General features: G+C 37.8%; 1 protein-coding gene across 9 annotated transcripts in view; it reads left to right on the forward strand.

Moving 5' to 3' along the window:
• CNOT4 (CCR4-NOT transcription complex subunit 4) overlaps nt 1-24,262 on the forward strand; it is a 106,355-nt gene that overhangs the window by 1,098 nt on the left and 80,995 nt on the right. For 8 of the 9 annotated variants that reach the window (XM_039354105.1, XM_039354110.1, XM_039354109.1 and 5 more), the window contains exon 2: nt 19,723-19,981. In XM_039354105.1, coding sequence (XP_039210039.1) covers nt 19,808-19,981 — 174 coding nt within the window. In that variant the 5' untranslated portion in view covers nt 19,723-19,807. Of the gene's footprint in view, nt 1-1,697; nt 1,751-19,722; nt 19,982-24,262 lie in introns of those variants that run through there. The other variant, XM_039354108.1, reaches the window with a different exon arrangement.

A 24,262-nucleotide genomic window follows, 5' to 3' on the forward strand; every position in this document is an offset into this window, starting at 1 on the left:
CTAAGCAATTTTGTCAGTAAAGAAGTCATTTATAGTGACATATTTTATCAATGATATGTATTGTAGTAAAGGAACGAGGGGTGGAATCATCATCTAAAAGCTAGCTTCTTTATAATTTTACTAATGTCACACCTATTACAGTTTGATAGTTTTTAAGATTTATTATTTCAAGTAAATAGGCTTTTGATAAAGCTGTTATCCACATTCCATAATGCTGCCTATTTGTTTTATAATTATTTAAATTTATGATATTGAGAGTACAAAGCGTAGTAAAATAGCATTTTCTTTTATAATAATAACCTTGGAATTATATATAGAGAAAATATAAGCTATTTAATATGTCCTATGAATTACTACTTGGTGTTTTCTCAGAGAGAGTCAAGTATTTTAATTCCAGGAAATCTTATGTTTGAGTGTTCTTGGTTGCAATGTTAATTATAATAGTTTTGAATTAAATCTCATGAAAATTAGCAAGGCTTTTTGATAGATATATACAAGAATACACTGCCAGAAACTGACTTGATAAATCATGTATTGATTTAATAATATGAAAAAGTTTGTATGTAATTCCCAAATTCAAATAACCAAAGCAACTCAAAGCTTTATAATTTGGAATTTCTTTTTTCTGTCCTAATTTCAGATAATCTAAAAAATAAAATATGTCCCAGAATTCTTAATTTTATTTATATGCCATAGAAGCATCTTGAAAGTGCCCAGTGATTAATTTAAAAAAAAATAATGTAGCTTTTAACTATATATATTTGTGATTTTTATATAATTTTTTATTTTTTAATTGTAAAAAGAAGTATTAATTTATTAAAATTATTTTAGTGATTTTTCAAATTTATCTACTGATCATCATATAATATGTGCTATGAGTGATTTTTATTCCACTTAAAATATGCCATTTGGGACTGAAACAGTTATTTACTTGGCAAAGTAAGATATGCACACAAATCAAGTATTTTTTCAATAATTTTTCATTTAAAAGTTTTTCCTAGTAGAAAAAAGTAAGATAATCTTGTGCAGATGTTTTTGTGAATTTCAAAAATATAAATGATAGAAGAAAGTACTTGCACCTTAAGTGGTACAGATTATAGAGATATTTGGTTGGTTGGAGAACTGCATAATCAACTTGGATTTGAAGAAGAGTTAGAATACCCTATAAAGTTGTACTGTCTGATAGAATTACTTGATGTTGAAAGACAAGTAAATTTTGTTTATAACTTGAGTTATTTTGATGATTAATGGTATACTAAAATGGTTTATTAGTGCACTAGAAGATTTAAAAATATTTAATATCTAATCTTCACAATTTTAGAATATGGGTTCTAATGTTTTTTATAATATATACATCTTAGGATTGAGCACTGTCTTTTGTAGGTGCTGGTATTAGAATAGAATAAATAAGCATACATTATCTTAACCAGAATTCAGTAGAGAAAGAAAATCCTAAAATCTTTAATATGCATAGATTGTTGCTGCTAACTTGTGATTTTCCAAAAATCTTTAATATGTATAGATTATTGTGTAACTTGAGTCATTTCTTTTTTACTTATGAAAATTCTACTAGAATTTATGATTTGCTTCGTATCATTTGTAGTATAACAGAAAGCAGAGTTGGAAGGTACCTTGGAGGTCTTCTAGTTCAACCCCCTGATCGAGCAGGAAACCTATACCATTTCAGACAAATGGTTGTCCAATCTCTTCTTAAAAACCTTCAGTTATGGAGCACCTACAACTTATGAAGGCAAGCCATTCCACTGGTTAATTGTTCACACTGTCATTTCTAGGCTGCTTCTCTCCTTGATTAGTTTCTATTCACTGTTTCTTGTCTTTCCTTCTGGTGCTTTGTAAAATAGGTTAAGCCCCTCTTCTCTGTGGTATCTCCTCAGATATTGGAACACCACTATCATGTCACTCCTTCTTTTCACTAGATTAGCAAACGGTTCTTTATATATTTTAGCCTCCAGCCCCCTAATCATTTTTGCTGCTCTTTTCTGCACCCTTTCCAGAGTTTCTACAGCTTTTTTATAATATGGTGAGCAAAACTAGATGCAGTATTCTAAGTGTGGTCTTACTAAGGCTTTATAAAGCAGTACTAATATTTCATGTGATCTTGATTCTATCTCTCTGTTAATGCAACCTAGGATTGCATTGGCTTTTTTGGCTGCTGCTGCATATTACCAGATTATATTTAAGTCATTGTCTTCTACAGTGGTTCTCAACCTGTGGGTCGGGACCCCATTTGGGGTCGAACAATCATTTCATGGGGGTCGCCAAACAATGCAGTCCGCCATTTTTCCCCCCTTTTCCTTAGCTGTGCTACTCCCTTTTATTCTATTGGCTTTTGAAAGCCAATAGAATAGACTCTCTTGAATAGAGTCTAATTCTATTGGCTTTCAAAAGCCAATAGGAATTGTCCAGGCTGTCTCTGCCCTGCTGAGCCCGCCAAAAGTTCCATTCTGCAAACGGTGCTGCACCAGTTGAGTAGTCCTCGACTTACAACCGGTTGAGTAATCCTTGACTTACGACCGGGGGGTCGCGGCATTAAAAAGGTTGAGAATCACTGGTCTACTAGGACTCCAGGATCCTACTCACCTAATCTGTACCTGTACATTTGATTTTTCTTACCTAAATGTAGAACTTTTCTTACCGTTGAATTGTGTTAACTATGGTCTAGTGTTCAGGTCTGTCAAGATCCTTCTGTATTTTGAGCCTATCTTTTGGAGTGTTGACTGTTCTTGCCAGCTTGGTGTCATCTTCAAATTTGATGGTTTCCCTTCTGTCCCCTCATCCAAATGAAGACATCGAAGAGTACTAGGTTTAAGAGAAAGCCGTGAAGTACCCCACTGCATACAAGTAGTCCTCAACTTACGACCACAATTGAGCCAAAATTTGTGTTGCTAAGCAAGACAGTTAAGTGAATTTTGCCTCATTTTAAGATCTTTCTTGTCACAGTTGTTAATGTGAGTCACTGCGGTTAAGATAGTAACGTCGTTAAGTCAATCTTTTTTTCCCATTGACTTTGCTTGTCAGAAGGTCACAATAGGTGATCACATGACCCCGTGACACTGCAGCCATCATAAATATGAATCAATTGCCAAATATATGGATTTTAATCACATGACCATAGGGATGCTGCAACGGACGTAAGTGTGAAAAATGGTCATAAGTCACCTTGTTCAGTGCTGTTGTAACTTCAAATAGTTATTAAATGAACAGTTGTAAGTCAAGGATTACCTGTACTTCTCCCCCCCCCATGTAGATGCAGTTCCATTAAAAGACTACATGTTGAGAATGGGTGGTCAGCCAGTTACTAATCTATCTGATGGTAATGCTGTCTAACCCACATTTTCTATCTTATCAAGAAGTAGGTTGTGGTCTACTTTATCAAATGCCTTACTGAAGTCCAACCAAATTATATCCACAACATTTCACAATTTTGTTACATTTCAAAAAACACAATAAGATTTGTCTTGCATGATCTGTTTTTGACAAATCTATGTTGGTTCTGGTTATGACTTTGCTTGTCTCTGCGTAATTCACAGATTCATTGCTTGATTATCTTTTTCAGAATCTTCTCAGGTATTGATATCGGGCTGATAGATGTGTAGTTTCCTGGATCCATTTTTTTTCCTTTTTTGAAGATGGAAACCACATCAGCCCTTTTCCAGTCCTCTGGTAGTTCCCCAGTACTCCAGGGCCTTTGAAAGATATAGTTCAGTGGTTCTGAGATCAAGTCTGCCAGTTCCTTCAGAATCTTGGGGTATAGTCCATCTGCTCCTGGTGATTTAAACTTGTCTAGAATGGATAGGTGTTCTCTTAACCATTTTCTTGCTTACTTTTTCACTTGAATTCCTGATCTCCATTTTATGATATATTTTTTGATAAGTTGGATTGTTTTTTCCTTTTGTGTAAAGACAGATGCAAAAAATGAGTTAAGCAATTCTGCTTTCTCCCTGCTTCTCGTCACCTTGCCATTTTCTCCCATTAATGGACTTTTTTCTTATTTTTTACATTTTTTACAAAGAAGCCTTAATTCATTTTGAGCCTTAGTTTTTCTGACTTCATCTTTGCAGGTTTTGGCTATTTGCTAATAAGTCTGCCTTAGTTACGTGCCCATCTTTCCACTTTATATATTTGTCCTTTTTGTCTTTCAGCTTCTAAGGGAGTTCTTTGTGCAGATCTCTTATTTCTTCTTCTTTGGAATTGTGCTAGACTAGGTTATTATCTCATTTTTCAAAGTTTCTCAAGCTTCTTGGGTTGTTTTCCCCTTGAGGATTTTTATCCATGGAATCCTTCCCAACCTTTCTCTAAGTTTATTGAAATCAACTCTCTTAAAGTTCTAATTTGACCTTTTTTATATTCCTTGTGCTTTCATAATTCTGAATTCCAATATTGCATAGTCATTCCCCCTTCCCCCCATGGTTCCTGTAATTTCAACCCCTTCTATCATTTCATCTCTCTTAGTGAGAATTAAGTTCAGTATGGCTGACCCTCTAATTCCCTTTTCTACATTTTGGAAGACAAGTTATCTGCTATATTTGTCAGGAATCTGTTTGATTTTTGACTAGGAGTTCCTCAGAATGTAATTATTCCTTTACCTTGAAAGGAATAGTAGACGTTTATCTTACAAATATTTTGCTTGAAATAGAATATATATGTCTTTATTGTGTAATTATCCATATACATTTATTTTGTAAAATCAGTTTATAATTTTTCACCATCCATTCCTAAAGTGAGGCACAACTGCAAGCACTTAACAATGAATATTGATTTAAGTAATAAATTTTAAAAATCTCTAAAAAATAGCCTTAGATCAGCAACAACTTAGAGATGAAGATGAGCTTAATACCAATTGAGAAGGCACCAGTTTGAACAAATGTATTTATGGACAAGTATGACTTAAGTTGGGGCTGTCTGTTTGAAAGTCTTGGTGGTAAGCATATCTGAAAAAGAAGAAATCCCACAGCTGACGTACTGGTCAGACTGTTCTCTTTCAGATCATTGCATGATAGATGCCACATACTGAAGAGAACATTGTCTTATTTAATGGGAAGGTTTATAAGGGTATAACACTCCTTTAAATATTCAATTCTAACCTACATAGGTAGTCCTCAACTTATGATCACAATTGGGACTAGAAACTTCATCATTAAGCAGTATGATTGTTACAACCTTTTGTTAAGCAAATCACTCCAGTAAGTATGACATCACATAATTGCAACTTGAGACTTTCCCTGCTAGTTTCCTCATTCACTTTGCTTGCCAGAAGCTGACTGGGAAGATCACAAATGATCAGTGTGTAATCCTGGGATAATGCAAGTGTCATAAATGTGAACTCATTGCCAAATGTCTAATCATGCAGGGAAGCTTGTGATGGTTCTAAGTGTGAGGACCTGTAGTAAATAATATTTTCAGCTCATGTGTAAGTGTGTACAGTCACTAAAGAATGGTCGTAGGTTGAGGACTATCTGTATAGTCTTTGTGTCATACTCTAAATTTGGTTCATTATGAAATTTGCAGCCACTGCATCTCTTTCAGAACAGATAACTTGTCCTCTTAAGCAGCTAAGTTATTGTTCATCATTTAATGTTTTGTTTAAGACAGTGAAATATTCAGGATAGACTGATAAAAGGCAATTTCATGTCATTCTATATCCATTATACATCTTTCCTGGTTTGATCTCATATTTTAAGAGTTAAACATGTATAGATGTAATAGTAAAGGGTGATAGATTCTAATCAAAATGTTGAATTGGTCACAGTGACATTGTAACAAGAGTACCTTTTTTGAGATTTATTGATCTGCTAGCTTTAATCCTTCTTGACAGAGATTTATCTTTTAACAGTTAGTTGCATTTGACTAAATTCTGATTTAGGCTTTTGCAGACTTAAGACAATGTAGAGCTGGAGAGAGAATAGTGAATGAAGCTAGAAGATCTGGCTGTATCATTCCTGTTTTGTTTTGGATATGCTGCACGATTCTATTCGAGATGCTAAATGGCCTGAGACCTTGGCTTTGGTAGTTATCTGATGCTTTCTACTAGATCCTTCAATCTTGAGCTATATAATTCTAGTTCAGGGATGGGGCTTTCTGCATAATAGAATTTAATCTATGAAATGTACCACCAACTCAGGTTTATTAGAAAACATTGTTGGCTAATATAAGATTATGACTATAGGATTTTTAAAGATTATTTTACTTTTCTGTACATTATATTTTAAATTTTTTAAACATAATTATTAAATGTATATTTAAATATATAAAAATACAAAATACCTAGTATGTTTGGATTTTGTAATATTATATTTTATACTATTTTTTTAAAGATTATATAAGATCTTACATTTTTTTCCATTGTGGTCTGAATGGGTGCTGTTGGAAGATGGTTTTTAGCATGTTATGGATGGTTGGAGATTGGCTGTTTGAATTATGGAAGAGCCTCTGAAGATCATCTCCTGAGTGAGAAAATCAGAATTGGTTTACTATCTGGTTCATGCAGCTTATATTTTATCTTGGGCTGTCAATGTGCTTGGGAAGGTATGTAAGGCTTCAGGCCTTTGGACTTGGACTTAGAGAGTTGGTCTTGGGGGATTGGATCCAGCAGTGGTAGTGGCTAGATTGGAGGCAATAGCGCTGGTGGCGGGATTGTTGGGTAACTGGTTTAAGAATCTGTTTTGCACGGACACATTCCGGTTGTTTGGGAGAGACTGGTAACATGACAGTAGGAAGGACACCAGCACTGATGAAGAAGAAACTTTTATCATTTTGCAAATAAGATGGAGCTGCATGTAATTATCAGGTATTAGAGGAGGTCTGCTTATTCATCAGGGTCGTGGGGGACGGGGGTTAAGTTTTTGTTGTAGCAGATACAGTACTAGATTAGCATGGCTGTGGCTGTCAGGGTCCTATGCAGTCATGGGGCCCTGACAGTCACAGCCATCCCAATCCTCTCCTCCACACGATTGGAGTTTACCTCTGTCCGGCTAGAGTTGGAAGACATTGAGAAAGTCACCTCTGTGTGAGTTAATTTAATGATAGCGAGAGGGATTTAAGAAGATCTTCCTGAGAGGAGTGGATTGAGAATCAGATTTGACTTAACAGACTTGGTGGGCTTCTCACTGTGACTGATTCTGCCTAGCCTCACAGTGAGAGCTGGAAAGGAGATGCTTGAAATCATTTGATTGTATGATTAGGTGCTTCAGCAAGAGAGGACTGACTGAAGGCATTGGGAGATTGGTATGTGGCTTCTTGATTCTCCAGATATGTTAAATGTTATGCAGAAGTGCCCCTGGTATTAGGGTACCCCTCATTTGACTGGTTATAGATTGTGTCAGGTGAGAGACTATAGATTGGGATATGGACCTCTATGGACAGGGAAGGCTGGAGGCCTCTGAAGAAATGGGGGCAGGTTGTAAGATGGGTAGGGGAAAATATGATGGCAGATAGAATGTGGTCCACCCACAGGGCAATTAATATATTGTGCCTGTATCACGTTCCAGCCTTCTGAATTTGTTCCCAAGCCACAGAACAGATTTCAAGGTCCTGGTTGTCAGCTGCTGCTGGCAAATGCCAAATTGAGCCACCCTTATTCATAACTTAATTGTTGGTAAAAAGGCTCATCTAGTGTGCATTATCAAGAACTGGCTGGGACAAGAGGAAAGGTTCTCCTCTCTGAGATCTATCTGACCGTTTTCTGGGTATGGCACCAGATAAGACCCCAGGATAGAGGAGTTGGGGTGATGTTGGTCATATGAAATATTATGGATCCTGCTCTTCAGATTGCCAGGTGTGGGACACTGTTTATTAAGTTGGGCACCAAGTGGGATCAGTTGGGATTGTTGCTCCTGAACTAGCCCACCTTCTTGACTCTGTGGCTGGACTGGTGGTGGAGTTCTCTGGGCTTATAGTCTTGGTGGATTTTAATTTGCACAAGGTAAAAGAGTTCATGGACACCACTACAAGAGCAAATCCCAAGTTATCCATGTAACTTAACAGTGGTAATATACCTGACCTGTTGTTTTTATTGTGACTTGGTCCCTCCTTGGAGGGAATAATTCTGAAATTCATCTACAGGATTGCTATGAGGAATACGGGGCATGTTTAGAACAGAAATTTGTTTGCATTCACTCTATGTTGGATTCCAGCCTTTGGAGAATGCCAGTTGGTCAAGTGGTTAAAACATCAGACTAGAAACAGGGAGATTATGAGTTTTAGTTCCGCTTTAGGCATGAAAGCTGGCTGAGTGACTTTGGGTCATTCACTTACTCTCAGCCCAACTCACCTCACTGGGTGGCGGTAATGTATAAAATAGAAGGAGGAAGGGGTATTAGGTATGTTAGCTGCTTTGAATTATTCATCTAAATAATAAAGTGGAATATAAATAAGGTAGAATCTGTGGGGCTTTTATAGTTATCTGGGAAAGTTTGAGCCCATTGAGCCATTTAAGTTTTAGATCCATGTCTGTCCTGGCTGCATAGGAGGGGATGCGTGATTGGGTCAGAGTTGTAGTTAATTCTTCTTTGAGAAAGGGAGTGCTTGTGCCATCTCTTAAGAAGGTGATGGTGTGCCTCCTCAAGGAACTATTACTTGGCCCAACTAATCAGGATAGGTTTTGCCTAGTTTCCAAGCTTCCCATAAAAGGAGTGGAGAGAGTGGTCACATGGCAGCTTCAGAAGACTCTGGATGAAGTGGGTTATTATTATTAAGGGCCTTATTCTTTGACTATACTATTATGATAACTTTCTTGGCACATACATTTGTATATACTCATTTTTGTACTGTTTTTAAGTATTTTAATTAAGTGTTTTAAACCTGTTCACCACCCAGAGCCATTGGGCAGTCATAGAAAATAAATAAACAAATTTCAGCGTTAATATTGACTATAACAGTTATAGAATAAAAGCAAAACACTGGTGGTGTAAACTTAATTAACCATAATAAATAGAAATAATAAACAGATGGTAATAGCATACTAATGACCAAATGCTCTGGAAAAGCTCCATTTTAAATAATTTCCAGAATATTAATTTATTCAATTTCTATAGCCGCCCAACTGAGTCAATGACTGGGGAGCTTACAATTCAAAAAATGTATTACAGTTAAAAATACTAAAAACATTTAAAAATACAAAAACAATCAGAACAAAACACTAAAAACATCCAGATTAATTGTACATAGGAACAAGATATTTGGCCATTTGTCAGTACAGCCAGGAAATGGGGCCCTTGACACATTTGGCACCCCAGGCTTGGGAACATAGCCAGGTTTTTAGGGCCTTAGAAAAGGCTACAGGGTTGGAGCCATTCTAATCTTCAAAGGGAGGATGTTACATAGAGAAGAGCCACTGTGGGAAAACGGTGTTTTCTGATTCCTGCCAGCCAACACTCTTTGGCTGATGGGATCTGCACCATGCCCATTCTGTTTCATCTGGTTGGATGTGTAGAAAAGGTGATCCCCTCAGGTACACCTTATATTGTAATAATAGGGCAAGCAGAACTGAGTTCTAGTTTAGAGGAAGGAGGATCTTCTCCATTCAGAGTAATATAGGACACATTTGGATTCCTCAGAAGTCAGGTGGCAGAGTAAAGATCCAAAATGGATCTGACAGGTACATTATGTATGTCTGTGATAGTCACATTGCAGCCCTGATGATGGTATTGTGATTTGAAGGACATTAGGAATAAATACAAGTTAGTAAAATCTTCCCAAAATGTTTAGCTCTAGGACATTTTGATAAATTTCTAGCTGCTGGATATCACTATCAGTTAATTTTATAGATAGGAATTAGGTGAATATATGGTCTTAAGAGGGCAGTGAAGCTATCCCAAACTCCAAAGAAGGCATCCAGGCCAGGATGTTTAATAGAGGAAAAATTGCAATAAAGAGTTCACTATTTCACCACTTTAGTCCATCCACAAGTTGGTTTAGGAGACCAACAATCTCCATCATTAAAAGATTTAGGCTGAGATAATATATTTCTATTTTATCTCTATCTCTAAAGATGAAAAAGATATATAGAAACAAGAAACAAGAAGGCTTACTAACCTATGTTTGCTGCTAGAGAAACAATAGCCCGATCCATATCTGTGCTCATAAATGTCTGAATTGGGCCAAATGGGAAAGGTAAGTTTCCAGAGTAAATGGAAGGCTAGAATATAGATCAGACATGTCAAACTATCAGGACGGTTTTGCCATTGCCGGCAATGGGGTGGTGCAGCTTCCAGATGATGCGTCTGGCCTGTGGGCCGGCAGTTTGACACCCCTGATATAGATGCTGTATATTTCTGTCTTTAAGATTTATGAAGACATTTCATGACCATGGAAGTGACAAAAAATACAATCTATTAAAATAGTGGTGAAATCCTAGGTATGACTTACCTCTGAAAATGCTAGGAAAGATTCTGCAATTTTGCACATCATTTGCAATGTACACTTTAGATCTGGTTGGAAAGAGCCAGAGTAATCATCTTTGAAATCCTGTTAGACCTGATCCAGATCTTGGAACCCTAATAAAAGAGAGGATAAAACTCTGGAGAAGGATAAAGATTCCAGGAAGAAATGTAGCAGGCATATTCTGTGATTGTAGCAACTACCCTTTCATATATGTATGCAGGAAGGCAGATTGTGAGTGTTAGGTTGAATGGAACCAATTATCCAGCAAAATCATAAACTCCTTTCTTTTGGATGTGTTCATATGGGGCTAGATCTGTATGGGATGCTCTGTTAGATTCCTGCAACGGGCAGAGGATTCGACTTAATGACCCAAATGCTTAAATTTGTGCTTTAATTTACTTTATATTCTTTTCTACACTGGGAAATTTTCTTCTAACATAGCCAGAACAGAAGAGAGTGCAAATTAAATTAAGCCTTTTCTCCATTGGGTGTGGAGAGAATTATAGGAGAGCCAACAGTATATAACACATAGCATTTAAGAGAGAACTTTGGAAGAAATGATTTGTCGAAGTGCAGGTTAATGGTAGGAATGGTTTTTCTAAAGAAATAATAGCTTAAAAATGTGTGTATAAACTTGTTCCTTTGCTATGGATCTGAATTTTATTTAAAATGTTCTTGTTTTTGCAAGATAAAATTATTAAAATATTATAAATTGAATAACAAGGTAATACTATGGAACCCAACAGAAAATATCATGACCAAGCAGCAGGCAGTGAATTACACTGAGTACTGATATGACTTCACATTTTTTCTAGCTCTTGATTCAGTTCTAGGTAGTTCAGCTATCCTATTTCTTTTCTTAAGAAAGTAGAAAAAGATAGTTTTCTTCTATACCCTGTCCATGGTGCTGCATCTTACTGCTTCTGTACAATATATGAATTGTTTTAACCAGCTTCTTTTTTTAATTTTAGCTATTGGAGAAGCAACTATTTCATGAAAGTATTTTGTCATTTTGTTTTAGAACTAGTGGTAATGACAGTTAATATGCAGTAAATAACGAAGACACATTTCATATCCTGGATGTGTAGAATTTAGGATATTTTAGTAACTGCTGATTGGGGTTGTAGTTCAGCAATATTAAAAAGATGATAGGCTCCTTGATCTCTAATGAAGTCTATATAGAGATTATGTGTGTGTTTATTTTATCTTATTCCATGGTTCTTAAGAAATCTTAATGTTTTTTGTGTCTAATAAGAAGCATCTTCACTAATAGTTAAGGTTAGTGAACTATTAGTGAACATGATTCTTATTAGGCATTGTTATGCAATAAACTATTAGTTAAGTGAGAATCTGGTCAGAGTCTGACCGTGTCAAAGACTGTTTGATTAAATGGATGTAGAATTTGGATATACTAGACGCAACAATGGGAATTTCAGTGAAAGAATATTAAGTCTACTCCAAATATTATGCTTTGAGAAAATTAATATAACCTGTTCTTTTGTTAGTATTTTAGTCTAGTTTTGATTGCTAATATGGACAATTCATTTTCTAAAATATTTTGGAAATGTAATAATCGGCTTATAATTATTTTTACATGTGGTAGCAGTGCTAGAAATCCTAAGTTTTGGGAAATGGTTTATATTAGAATTGAACAAAATCTGAAAATTGAATTCCCATTACAATCTCAGATATATTAAATGTTAGATTAAATTAGGTAAATTTACTTAATTTCTGATATACTAAACAAGATTTTAGGTATCTATGCTTGGTTAACATGAGTTTCAAGCTGAATAGGGATTTTTAGTTCTTCAAAAATGGTATTATGTAATTTGTATAAGTAATTAATGATATATTAAAAAAATTAATTTTTATGATATTTTACTTCCCTTTATTTTTTCCATATTTCATTATTTACATTTCACCCTTGTAGTCTTTATACATTCTCTGCTTTTTTATATTTTTTCTTTAAAATGTTTAATAATTTTTATTTTAAAAAATTGTCTTAATGATTTCAGACTGGTTGACTATTTTAAATATCACCTGTCATTACATAGACTTATGTTATTCTTACATTATATAGATATTATGGGCTGGTTTATTTAATTGTTTGTTGTACTAGCTCATATGCTAGTACAAAGAACTCTGAGAAACTTAGTTTGTATACTTTAAAAGATAAATGTTTAAGATGATTTAATTCCTAGAAACTCCATGAACATGTCCATGTAATTTACTTGATAGCAATATGGAAGTAGTTTTCTGCTGCTTTCTTCTGGACTGTTTTTTTTCTTCCCAGTCCTTGGAGGTTTCTCAGCAGATTGTTAACAGGCCCAATACTTTGGGATTTTGAACCCAGATAATATGAGCCAGGTGCTGCTATCCTTTTAATGTATTGCATTTCTAGGTTGCCTTTCTATCACAATTCAAGTGATTTAAAAATATTAAAATATATTAATAACCAAATCAAAAACAATATGCCAACCAAATTATATCTCACCTTTTTCTGGAAGTGGTGATATGTTTCAGGTATAGTCCTCATTATTTCATGGATTGATTAGCAACTTATATGAACAATTTCTGTCTGAGATTCTAGTGAACCTCTGCCAGTCCAAATAGACAGTACTGAACCTTGTGAATAGGTTTGATTTGAGGTGATTTCCTATTTCCAAAATGTAACAGCTTATGCACTGGATTATCCCATGGATTTCCAAATCTTCTGCATAGAACAGAGGGTTCCACAGAAAGATCCAGAGGCAGAGGGATAAAATAAATTCATGCTGTATGAAGAGAAATATGAACATATAATTATATATGTCTGTATGGTTAATTAACCATATATATATGGTTAATAAAAAGGAAGGAGAGCCAACATATATCATAAACTCTTTAAATGAATTGCAAAACAAGTCATGAAAAATTAAACTGTCCAATAGTTACCATTCAGTCCAATTCTAATTTGTTTCCTTGGAACAGTATTCTTCTTTTTTGCTTACCTCTGTGTTTTTATATCATTGTCTGAAAAATAGAATGCATAATAATTTAAAACAAACTACTATTTAAATGCTTACGCATTGGCTGGTAAAATAAGAGATTATCAACAATAGGGTAAACAAATAGAAAAATGTTTCGCAACTTAAATTTTATATTGCCTTTTTGAAACAGAGAATGCACTCCTTTCTCATATGAGAAAAAATAGCACCCAACAAGTGCAAAGTACGCCCATGTGTATAGATTGGTCTTTGTCTCACATACCATCCATTTTGAGAATCTGGGAGGATGTTGTTTGCCATTGTTTATATCGCTTCTAATTGATAGAAATAAAATTACAGTATAGAATATAAATACTCTGAAGTTCATTGCATTATTGCAATCAAAACTTAACTCTTGTCTCATTTTAAATTATTGATGTTTTCTAAAATTATAACATATTATGTTCAAGCGATGGATATCAGAAAACAAGGAGTATGAAAAGTGCTACTATATGATATTTTACTGATGTGATTCATTTGGGGTTTTTTTACTAAGAAAATTAATAGACTTGACCAATTCGTTCAATTTAAGTTTATTCATTCATTGAGACATGAACTTTTTCTAAATTTGCCTGAAAATATATACGTAATATAAATTTATAATAATTTTAAACAAGATAATAGATACCTTATCATATTTACTTGTAATAAGGAACATTTATAAGTTAATTTGCCTGTTCTTACATTAAAAAAATCATCTTCATTTAGAAGATGTACATCCTTATAGGGGAGTGAAGTTTTACCTATACACTGTGTGCACAATTATTAGGCAAGTGAGTATTTTGACCATATCATTTTTATGCATATTTTCCACCTCCAAGCTGTATAAACTTGAATGCTTAGTAGACATAAGCATATCAGATGATGTGTTATTTGTGTAATGATGAAGGTGTGGCCTAAGGAGATTATCACCCTATATCAGGGGTCTTCAAACATGGCCCTTTTATGACTTCTGGACTTCAACTCCCAGAATTCCTTAGCCAGCTGTGGTTGCTGCTGCACAAAACGTTGATTGTCAACAGATCAAGAAACTGACAGACTCCAGGAACGGAAGGCTTATGACTTATTGAAAGGAAGGGTGGCTATATTGGTCACTGGTTGTTGTTGTTGTTTTTAAATGTCAACTATCAAACATTTGAGCTATTTGTTTATTATTATCATTTTAACAGATACAAATAAACAAGTGAGATGGGCAAATTTTCATTTTTCATTTCATTGCATAATAATTCTGCACACTAATAGTGGCCCAATAATTGTGCACACACATTCTCCTAAGAGAATTTTTTACTTTCTTAAATGTTCAGATTTGAGATTTATTAACATTTTGGATTGACTGAGAGTACTATAATTGTTAAATAAGAAAATTAATCCTCCAAAATACAACTTGCCTAATAATTGTGCACACAGTGTATACACTTAAGCTACTTATAAGGGAGATGATTTGTTAAATGTGTCACTAAAGAACATCTGATGCTCCTAATCTGAGAAACCTGGATGAAGATATTTAATTTAAACATACTCTGATTTGTATGTTTTGGTTTCAAATACTTATTAGTATAAGAAACATTTGGGAGAGCCTTCCAGATATATTTATATGTTGGGTGTAGCCCAAATGTGAAATTATAGAGCAAACTATTTGGGTTCATCTAAGTAAGCCAGACATTTTTGTTTCTGTAGATGACTACTAAAATAGTATCTCTCTAAAATGCAGAATTTCTCAAAATGGGATTGATTAGATCAGACATTTCAAACTCGTGACATCATGTAACATCGCGCGACATATCGGGACAGTTTTGCCATTGCCGGCAATGGAGTGGGCGCGGCTTCCATGTGATGCGTCTGGCCCGTGGGCCGGCAATTTGACACCCCTGAATTAGATTGTAGGGAGGAGGAGCAATCAACTCTTAAAGCAGATTAGTGTGCAATGGATTTATTAATTAAAACATATGTAGCAGTTTTTAAATAAAGTACAGTGAACTCGATCTCAGAATACTAAAAGAAACAACATTAATCTTAATTTTCTTAGCAGTTGTTGAGATGGGTGACTATAAAATTCAAATAAATAAAATTGTTGATTTAAATGTTTTATGGACTTGGACTTTGTATACTTTTGTGTATATCTGTAGAAATAATATGGATCTACACTTATATTTAATTTCATTTAAAGTAAAAACATTCCCATAGCACTTAAGATTTCATTTTTATTAATAATTTTGGAGTAAAAATTGTATTGTGAAAAATTTGGAATATGGTGGCCAATACATTTAAATTAATAATTCAAACAGACAGGCATCTGTCACATAAATTGCCAAGAAGAAAGACAAAAAGACCGGATAGTGGATGTAGTATCTAGAGACAATAGAATAGATGAAAAAGTATTGGAGAAAATCACAAAATACAAAGACATGCAATTATAAGTAGAACAACTGGAGAGAAAGAAAACAAAGATACTACCAATAGAGCATGACTTGAATACCATCAGCATTGACAAAATCAATTGGAAAAGGCAACTTTACTTAAAACAGCTTATATCCTGTAATAGTACCTTTAACACCATCAAACAACAACATCTGCCTATTCCAGCTTAACAATATCTGCCTACCCTAATAAGTGGATAAAAATACCAAATTCAGTCTAAACATCTGCCTGACTATGCAACCAACAATAATGGTAATAAGAATAATATAGACTTGTAAAAGCTTATGTAGAATGGGATATTGAAGCTTATGATTATTGTGATAGATAAAATGAATAATAGATTGATTTAATAATAATGTAAATAATAGATTATTTACATATAATGAAAGCACATAGTTTTGTGAATGATATAGTATTTCAGATTATAATAATTGAAAACAGTTTTTAATGCTATAGCATATTTGAACTAAACTTATAATGTGAGTTAGATTTGCATTCTAGTTGTTGTGGATTAGGTATTAACTATAAAGTACTGTATTCATATCTCTGAAACTAAGACTTCCTTGTAGGTAATAACTTAAAATGTTTACCAGTACAAACCTAAACAGTTGCAGGTTTTTCCTGGTTTATAGCTAATCTGATCTGTTGAGGGGGGAAAAAGGCAAGGTTAATCAGATTCAACACGCAGATAACATTTGGAAGCAGACAGATTCCTGATCCATTGAACTATAAGAAAGAGGAGAAACTATAGCATCATATTCCTATGGAGTTGATCTAACTCCTTTGGAGTTAATTTTCCACAGTTGTCTAACTTTAACTGATTGGGTTGACACTGTCTCCCAGTTTATTACAATATATAGTGTGTTCATCTAGGATTCTGGTTTGAAGGAAAATCTTCAAGACCTTCTGTAAAGTGAATTGGGTTAGAACCATCTAAATTCTTAGGCAGGCAGGAAGGGGGGATGCTACTTCACTGTGACAAAGGCATATTACCTGCACTACTAGATGACATTGTTTCATAGAATGGACTGAGAGTATGTCTATCCTACCAGATTTCGTGGGATAGTCAGAAACAATTGGAGACAGGTACTTCAGTGAATAACCTGGCCCATGCCATATAGGCTTATAGGTGGCAATAAGCATCTTGAATCAGACCTTGAAAACGATTGGAAGCTAGTATAGCTTGTGAAGTAGTGTTCCATAAGGTATATTATGGTGCACCTGAACCTGTTCAGGCCACTGCATTTTGCCCAGTTGCCTCATATAGCATACATTGTAGTAATCCAGCTGGGAGGTGACTAAGGTATGAGCGACTGTGAGCAGGGCCTGCCTCCTGATCCAGGAACAGGAGCAGTTATTGCACAAAAGGGATTTGGGCAAAAAAACCCTGGTTATGGTTTCTACCTGCTCTAGCAAAAGCTGTGAATCCAGGAAAACCCTAAAATTACACAGCAACTCAATCTGCATGAGTGCTGTCCCATCCAGAATCACAGATGGAAAATATTCAGGAGGTTCTATTCGGTCTTGCTAGAATTAAGTTAGTCTATACTTCCTCATACAGAACTTCAAGCACCAGGCAGTGGGAAAGTATCATTTGAACAACAGAGATATGCAGCTGAGTATAATCTACATAATAACCTTACCCAGTGGTTTCATGTAAATTGTAAATAATAATGGGGAGAGAGTTGAGCCCTGAGTATCCTGCAGTGTCGGAGGGAAAGGTTCAGTGCCCCAACTAGAAGTTGCTTAGGAGAAAGAAGTACTGCAAGACTCAGCACCTCATTCCCAGTGCTCTAATCCTGTTAAATACCATCAATGATATCAAAGGCTGCTGAAAGATCAGGGTAGGAAATTAGGGTATGACTCACTGAGAATTAAGTATAAACCCTCCTACCTCTGGCCTTTAGTTGCCTATCTAGGAGTAGTTTGAATTCAGAGGATTTTCAAGTCAAGAGAAAGTACTGAAGCAGTTGGACAATATTGATGAACAAACAGAACTTCATCTTGCTTGGGTTCAATTTCTCTGTTTGGTTCCATAATAATAACCATTGGCATTGACAAATTCGCTATTAGTCAATTGCAAAAGGCGGCCTTACTAGGAACTGCTTCCATCCTGCGACGATATCTGTAATACCATCAAACATCCACATCTGCCTATCCCAGGTCCTGGGTAAGGACTCGATAGGTAGACAAAATGCCAAATCCAGTCTGAACATCTGGCTGACTGTGCGATGATCAATAATAATAATAATAGTAATAATAGTAATAAAAAAATAAAAAGTTGGAAGGGACCTTGGAGGTCATCTAGTCCAACCCCCTGCTCAGGCAGGAAAACCTATACTATTTTAGACAAATGGCTGTCCAGTCTCTTAAAAACTTCCAGTGTCGGAGCATTGACCACTTTTGGAGGCAGGTTGTTCCACTGGTTAATTGTTCTAACTGTCAGGACGTTTCTCCTTAGTTCTAGGTCTTAATAGCCTTCAGGAACTAGGACATGACTTTCACAGCATCACCTATCATAGCCCAAGGTAGCCCAAGCTGAGTATCATCAGTATAATAATGATATTATATCCCAGATTGACTTGCCCAATGGCTTCATGCAGATGTTAAGTAGCTGGAGAAAAATGTAAATTCTGCAATATCCTACATATAAGGGACTATTGAGCCAGACTCTTCTTACTTGTTACCATTGTCTGGAGAAGCCACTGAAACAGCATGTCCGTGAATGATATTTGATCATATTCAGAACTGTTGACAGGTTTAATAGGGACAGAAGGGGTGCTTTAGGTCATATCTACATCCCAAGAAAGCTGATCTGCTAGCATAACCATAGATGTTTTCATTTTATGCCCAAGCTATACCCTAAGTAAAAAAGTCTTAGATAATCCACTTCTTCCAGGGCACTCTATAATTGAATTCCTTCTTAATCTTCCCTAAATTTAATTCAACCTAGTGGTGTGCAGTATTTGAAGTAGTAGGGGTGCTTTGCATTTAGAGTTAGGTATCCTCTCTAGCTTTCAGATGCTCCTTTAAAAGACATCCTTGCATGGCCATTGAATTTTTTGAGCTTTCAGAGCTACCATGGGAGTCCAGAAGAAAGCACAAAGCACAGTTGACAAAAAGATCATATTAGTGACGGATCAGAAGAATCCTTGCCTGTTTTGCATCTAAATACCAGTACTATACACCATTAATTAACTTCAGTCATTCACTTTTCTGCATGTATTCATTAATTCTCCTCCATGAGATTCACATTGTTTTCTTTCAGATCTATTATATCGTTCCCTTCTCTTAGTTTCACAAATAAAATATTTCCCATTAATTCATACAGATCACCATTTACTCTTGTTGAATTCTAAGTTGCGGTCTTCCAAATGCGTGGTCATGAGCTCCTCAGTATTGATTTCTACTACCTATCATACTTTTGGTCAATTGACGTTTCCCATAATACAGAGGTGGGCAATTACTTTTCCCAAGGGCCACATGCAGATGCGACTGTTGTGGAGGATCAAACCAATAGGGTCACTGCCACATTCTCTTTAGGCTTTCTGTCTTAAAGAGTTTTATTGTTTTTCTATCTATTGTGAATTAAGATACAGAATACAGCCAGATTGCCAAACATATAAGCAATAGAAATGCAGGTTGATGGTTTATGTAGTTTAATTGGTTTAACAATGATACTTAGTTTACATGCTACTATTTCCAACAGTTAATTGAAAGCTTATAAGAGATATATCCCAAAATTAAGATAGAACATATAATGAAGGACTTCTGTCAGAAAATAATGAAGATACACAATTGCAACGAATTAAAGTAATGATTACATTCCAGTATATACTTAAATACTAATTCAATTATCTTTATTTTTCTTTTACAGATCTTTGAATATCTTCATTTTTTTCTCTGCTGATCTTATTACTCCCTTAAGTTATTACATACTTTTTGCTGCTCTGTGAGAAGAGATGTCTCGCAGCCCAGATGCAAAGGAAGACCCTGTCGAATGCCCCCTTTGCATGGAGCCTCTGGAGATTGATGACATAAACTTCTTCCCTTGCACCTGTGGTTACCAGATCTGTCGCTTCTGTTGGCATCGTATTCGCACAGATGAGAATGGACTTTGTCCTGCATGTAGAAAGGTATCTGTTTTAAGTTCATCACAAATATTTTGCTTTATAACACAATTTCAGAATGAAACGTTGCTTCAATCTAATGTAAATTTCTTCCTAAAAAAATTGGGGATGGATAAAGGGTTAACAAAGAAAAAAATAGGATTGCTTTATATACATGTAAAGTTATCTCATAATGTAATTTGTGGCTAATGCGATATTTACGTTGATGTATAGATAGTCCTTGACTTATGATTGTTCATTCAACAATTATCTAGAAGTGCAATGGTCCTGGAAAGAATGATTTAAGGTCTGCAAAGCACTTCTGGCCATCACAAAACACTGTACCGCCATCCCTATAGTCATGTGATTACTGTTTGGGTATTTGGCAACCTTCTCATACTTACAGCTGGTTGCCAAAGGCTCCATGATCATGTGATCACTATTTGCAAACTTCTCTGCTGTCTTTCCCAGAAAGTCAAGAGGGAAGCCAGCAGGGAACATTGCAAGGTGCTGTCACTTGCTGAGAAAACTCTCATCTCTGAGGTCTGTCTAAAAAAGCTGTCTCTCGAGGAGAGCTGAATTCCTTTGGATGACTGTAGAAATACTGAAGTTCTCCAGCACTGGAGATGGATAATCCACCAATGGGTTGAGACTGTATTTCTGCCCAATCAGATCAGTCAGCCAAAGTTGCCACGCCCGTCCTGGACCACAAGATTCCCAGTCTTGACTGATCTCGCCAAGCATTCAGACGTGCAACTTGGCTCTTAGGCAGGTACAGTTTCTCTCCATTGGTGGATTATTCCCAGTAGCTGAGAGTTGGTAGCAAGGATTAAATTCTGTTTAATTGGCCCCTATTAAATTTCTAAATTTTAAAATTTCAAGGGAGCCTAAAATTCACAACCCCACGGGGGAAGTCTCCCTTGATAGAGAGGAAGGAATTTCCTTCCTCTCTATCTTACCTATCTTACCTCTACCTTACTCCTCTCCCTTTACCTAGCTCCCTTCACTTCCCTTACCGTTCAGCCGGATCAGCTGAGCAGCGCGGATGGAGCTTGCGGCTGCAGCTCCATGGCAGAAGCACGCTTGGGAGGTGTTTGTGGGGGGGGAGGCGCGGGGAGAGAGAGAGAGAGCAAAGCGCAGGGAAAGCTCAGGCCCTAGCGCGGAACAGCTGACAGAGGGAAAACAGGAGAATTTGCCTTCCGTCTTCACCGGAGAGCTCCGACAGTTTAAAAGGACCGCCATTGTCGGAGCTGCTCAGCGAATGCGCGTCCCTTTGTTCTAGTGCACGTGGCATCGCACAGCAAGAAGGAGCTACTGCGCATGCGGAGAGTTTTTTCCTGGCAGCATCAGCTGTTTGGGGGGGGATTTCCCCGTCACTCACAGAAAGGAGAAATCCAACCAGAGAAAGCTTAAGAAGAATAGGCAAGATAGCAGAGAGCATTAAGGTAAATAGAAAAATAGCATCTTCTCTTCCAGGACTTGGTGTTTCTCCAACTACAATCAATTAAAACAAAATTAATTGCTAATAATTAATTTAATTAATTCAATTAATTAATAAAAAAATTTTTTAAATATTATCTGGCTCCACCCGGACCTCAGGTAACCCATCAGTGGACCTGTATGTATCTGGGTTATTATTGCTTGGATTCCAGGCACCCCAAATCATGTGCCTGTCCTTATCTGCAGCAGACCGGGCCGGGTTCCAGGCATCCCCATTAGTGTGCCTGTCCTTACCCGTGCACAGCCATGAATTCGGGCCTAGACACAGAGGCTGTACCTGGGTTCCAGGCGCCCCCTGTAGTGCGTCTGTCCTTACTCAGTGTGTATACTCTCCTATTACCGGGGTTCCCCTCTCGTGACCCTGCACTATTGGAGAATGGAGGAAGCTCTCATGCCCTCTACAGGAGCCCTGCTTTCCACCTCAGGAGCACCCAGTTCAGAGAGCTCCGACAATACAACGGCCTCTAAGGCCAGATCTACAAAAAAGTTGTCCAGGAAGGCAGACAAACAAGCAAACAGGAGACACCAAGCCCTAGAAAAAGAATTTGCCAGGGCTCAAAAAAGGGCCAGAATAGAGAAGAATCAGAAGGGGAACCTAGCCCCTGAGTTACCTCTGGGGGCCTCATCATCCCCTCTGGGGGTCTGATCAACAGGGGAATCATCCCAGTCCCCAGCAAGATGTGGGACAGGTGAATTCTCATCCCAATCTTTTTCGCCACGGAGGTCACAAGGAGCTCCAGAGGCCACATTCACACCTGCGACAGCGGGGACACAAATGAACTCGGCCCCTCTTATTCCATCGGAGGACCGGCTAGCGGCATTAATAGCGCAAGCGGTTGACCGTGCCTCGAGGCCAGAGCCCAGAGCATCAAGCCAGCAGCGGCCAGACACAGATCCGGCCATCAGAAGGAAACTGAGGACCAACAAGACCTCTCCTCCCCTTCTGGGTCATCCCTTTCTGATGACTCTGACCTTGACCAACCAGGCACATCGCAGGAGGTTCAAATGTCCGAGGACGAAGACAACCTACCTGAGGTGTCTTCTTTCAACGGTCTCTTTAACCCTTCTCTTTTTGTCACCCTACTGTGTAAGGCCGAATCCACGGCTCATCTCGGGCAGGGAACTCCAGCAGAACCAGCCCTTCCCGACGTGGAGGCAGACCCCAGGTTCGCCGAAAAGGTAACCACTCAACACCGCATTGCTTGTCCGGCCCTGTTCCTAAAGGCCGTCTGGAAACAATGGACCTCACCAGCCTCCCTTCCTCTTCCGGGTAACACCGATAAGAGGCTATACAACGTAGCCAAGGAACTGGAGGAGGCGTTGGAGGTACCAATGGTAGACGAGCCCTTAGGGCCCCTAGTATCAGACACTGCCATAATGGGAGACTTTTCAGAGGCCCTTAACGCCAAGGACCGCAAATGCGAGTCCATCTACTGGAGAATGCACAAGCAACAGCATGGGCTATTAGAGCTGCTACCTCTGCTTCTTTTTTCAGCAGAGCCGCACTCTGCTGGCTGCGTGAATTGCAAGGCCGAGTCCCTGTAGAGGACATCCGTACCCAACAGGAACTCAGCAAAATGGTTGCAGCCACGGAGTATGCGTCAGACGCAACACTCCAAGCGGCCAGGTTCTCAGCCAGAGCAATAGCGTCCAACATTACGGGCAGACGCCTGCTTTGGTTAAAACACTGGCAGGCCGATGCCAAATCCAAATGGAAACTGGCATCTGCCCCGTACCAGGGAGCCAAATTATTTGGCAAGGCACTAACGCCTTATCTAACGGAGAATAAGGACAAACACAAGGTCCTTAACCCCGTTCTCAAGAAACAGGAGAGATGACCAGGTTACTTCGGAAGGAAACATTCCTTTCACCTACTCCTAGCCAGCACAGCCCTTTCAGGCTAGACAGGATAGGCAGGAGAGACAAACAGAAAGGCAAAACCCAAGGCCTAGGCAGCAAGCGCAGGGAAGGCGGCCCTTTCGGGGGAACAACCATCCCTTTCGTCACTCCAGATGACTCCTCAACCCTTCCCATAGGGGGGGAGGCTCGCCCAGTTTGCCCACCAGTGGGAAGAAACCACCACGGACGTATGGGTCAGAAACACCATACGCCACAGGCTCTACCTGGAATTCCTCTCCAAACCACCAAACTGTTTCCTCCCCTGTCCTTGTCCCCGGAACCAAAAAAAAAAAAAAAAGAAACTCATGAACGAAGCCGTTCAACACCTACTAAGTATCCGAGCCATAGAACCGGTACCACTGGACCAGAGAGGTCAGGGATTTTACTCCATACTGTTTGTGGTTCCCAAACCATCAGGAGGATGGAGAGCTATTCTAGATCTCAAAGGCCTAAATTTCCATCTGGCATATCTCAAATTCAAGATGCAAACATTGCTCTCCATACAAGGAAGCGTAAAAAAAGGGGACCTCCTCTATCGACCTCACGGAGGCGTACTTATGTATCCCCATCTCTCTGACCCACCGCCGGTTCTTACGGTTCGCTTACGGGGGACGTCACTTCCAATACAGGGCTCTCCCATTCGGCCTATCATCAGCCCCCAGGGTGTTCACCAAGATACTGGCGGTCCTAGCAGCTCATCTAAGGACCATACCGGTCAGAGTTCAGTGCTATCTGGACGATATATTAATCCAGTCATCGTCCGCCCACTCTGCCCAGGCGGACCTCAAACTAGTAGTGAGACTGCTATAGGATCACGGCTTCTTGGTGAACTTCCTCAAGAGCCACCTGGTTCCATCAACGAGAATATTACACCTCGGGGCCATCATAGACACAGTGGAGTACAAGGTA

The sequence above is a fragment of the Crotalus tigris genome, unplaced genomic scaffold (genome assembly GCF_016545835.1).
Source record: "Crotalus tigris isolate CLP2741 ecotype Arizona unplaced genomic scaffold, ASM1654583v1 scf7180000018548.2558034, whole genome shotgun sequence".
NCBI lineage: Eukaryota > Metazoa > Chordata > Lepidosauria > Squamata > Viperidae > Crotalus > Crotalus tigris.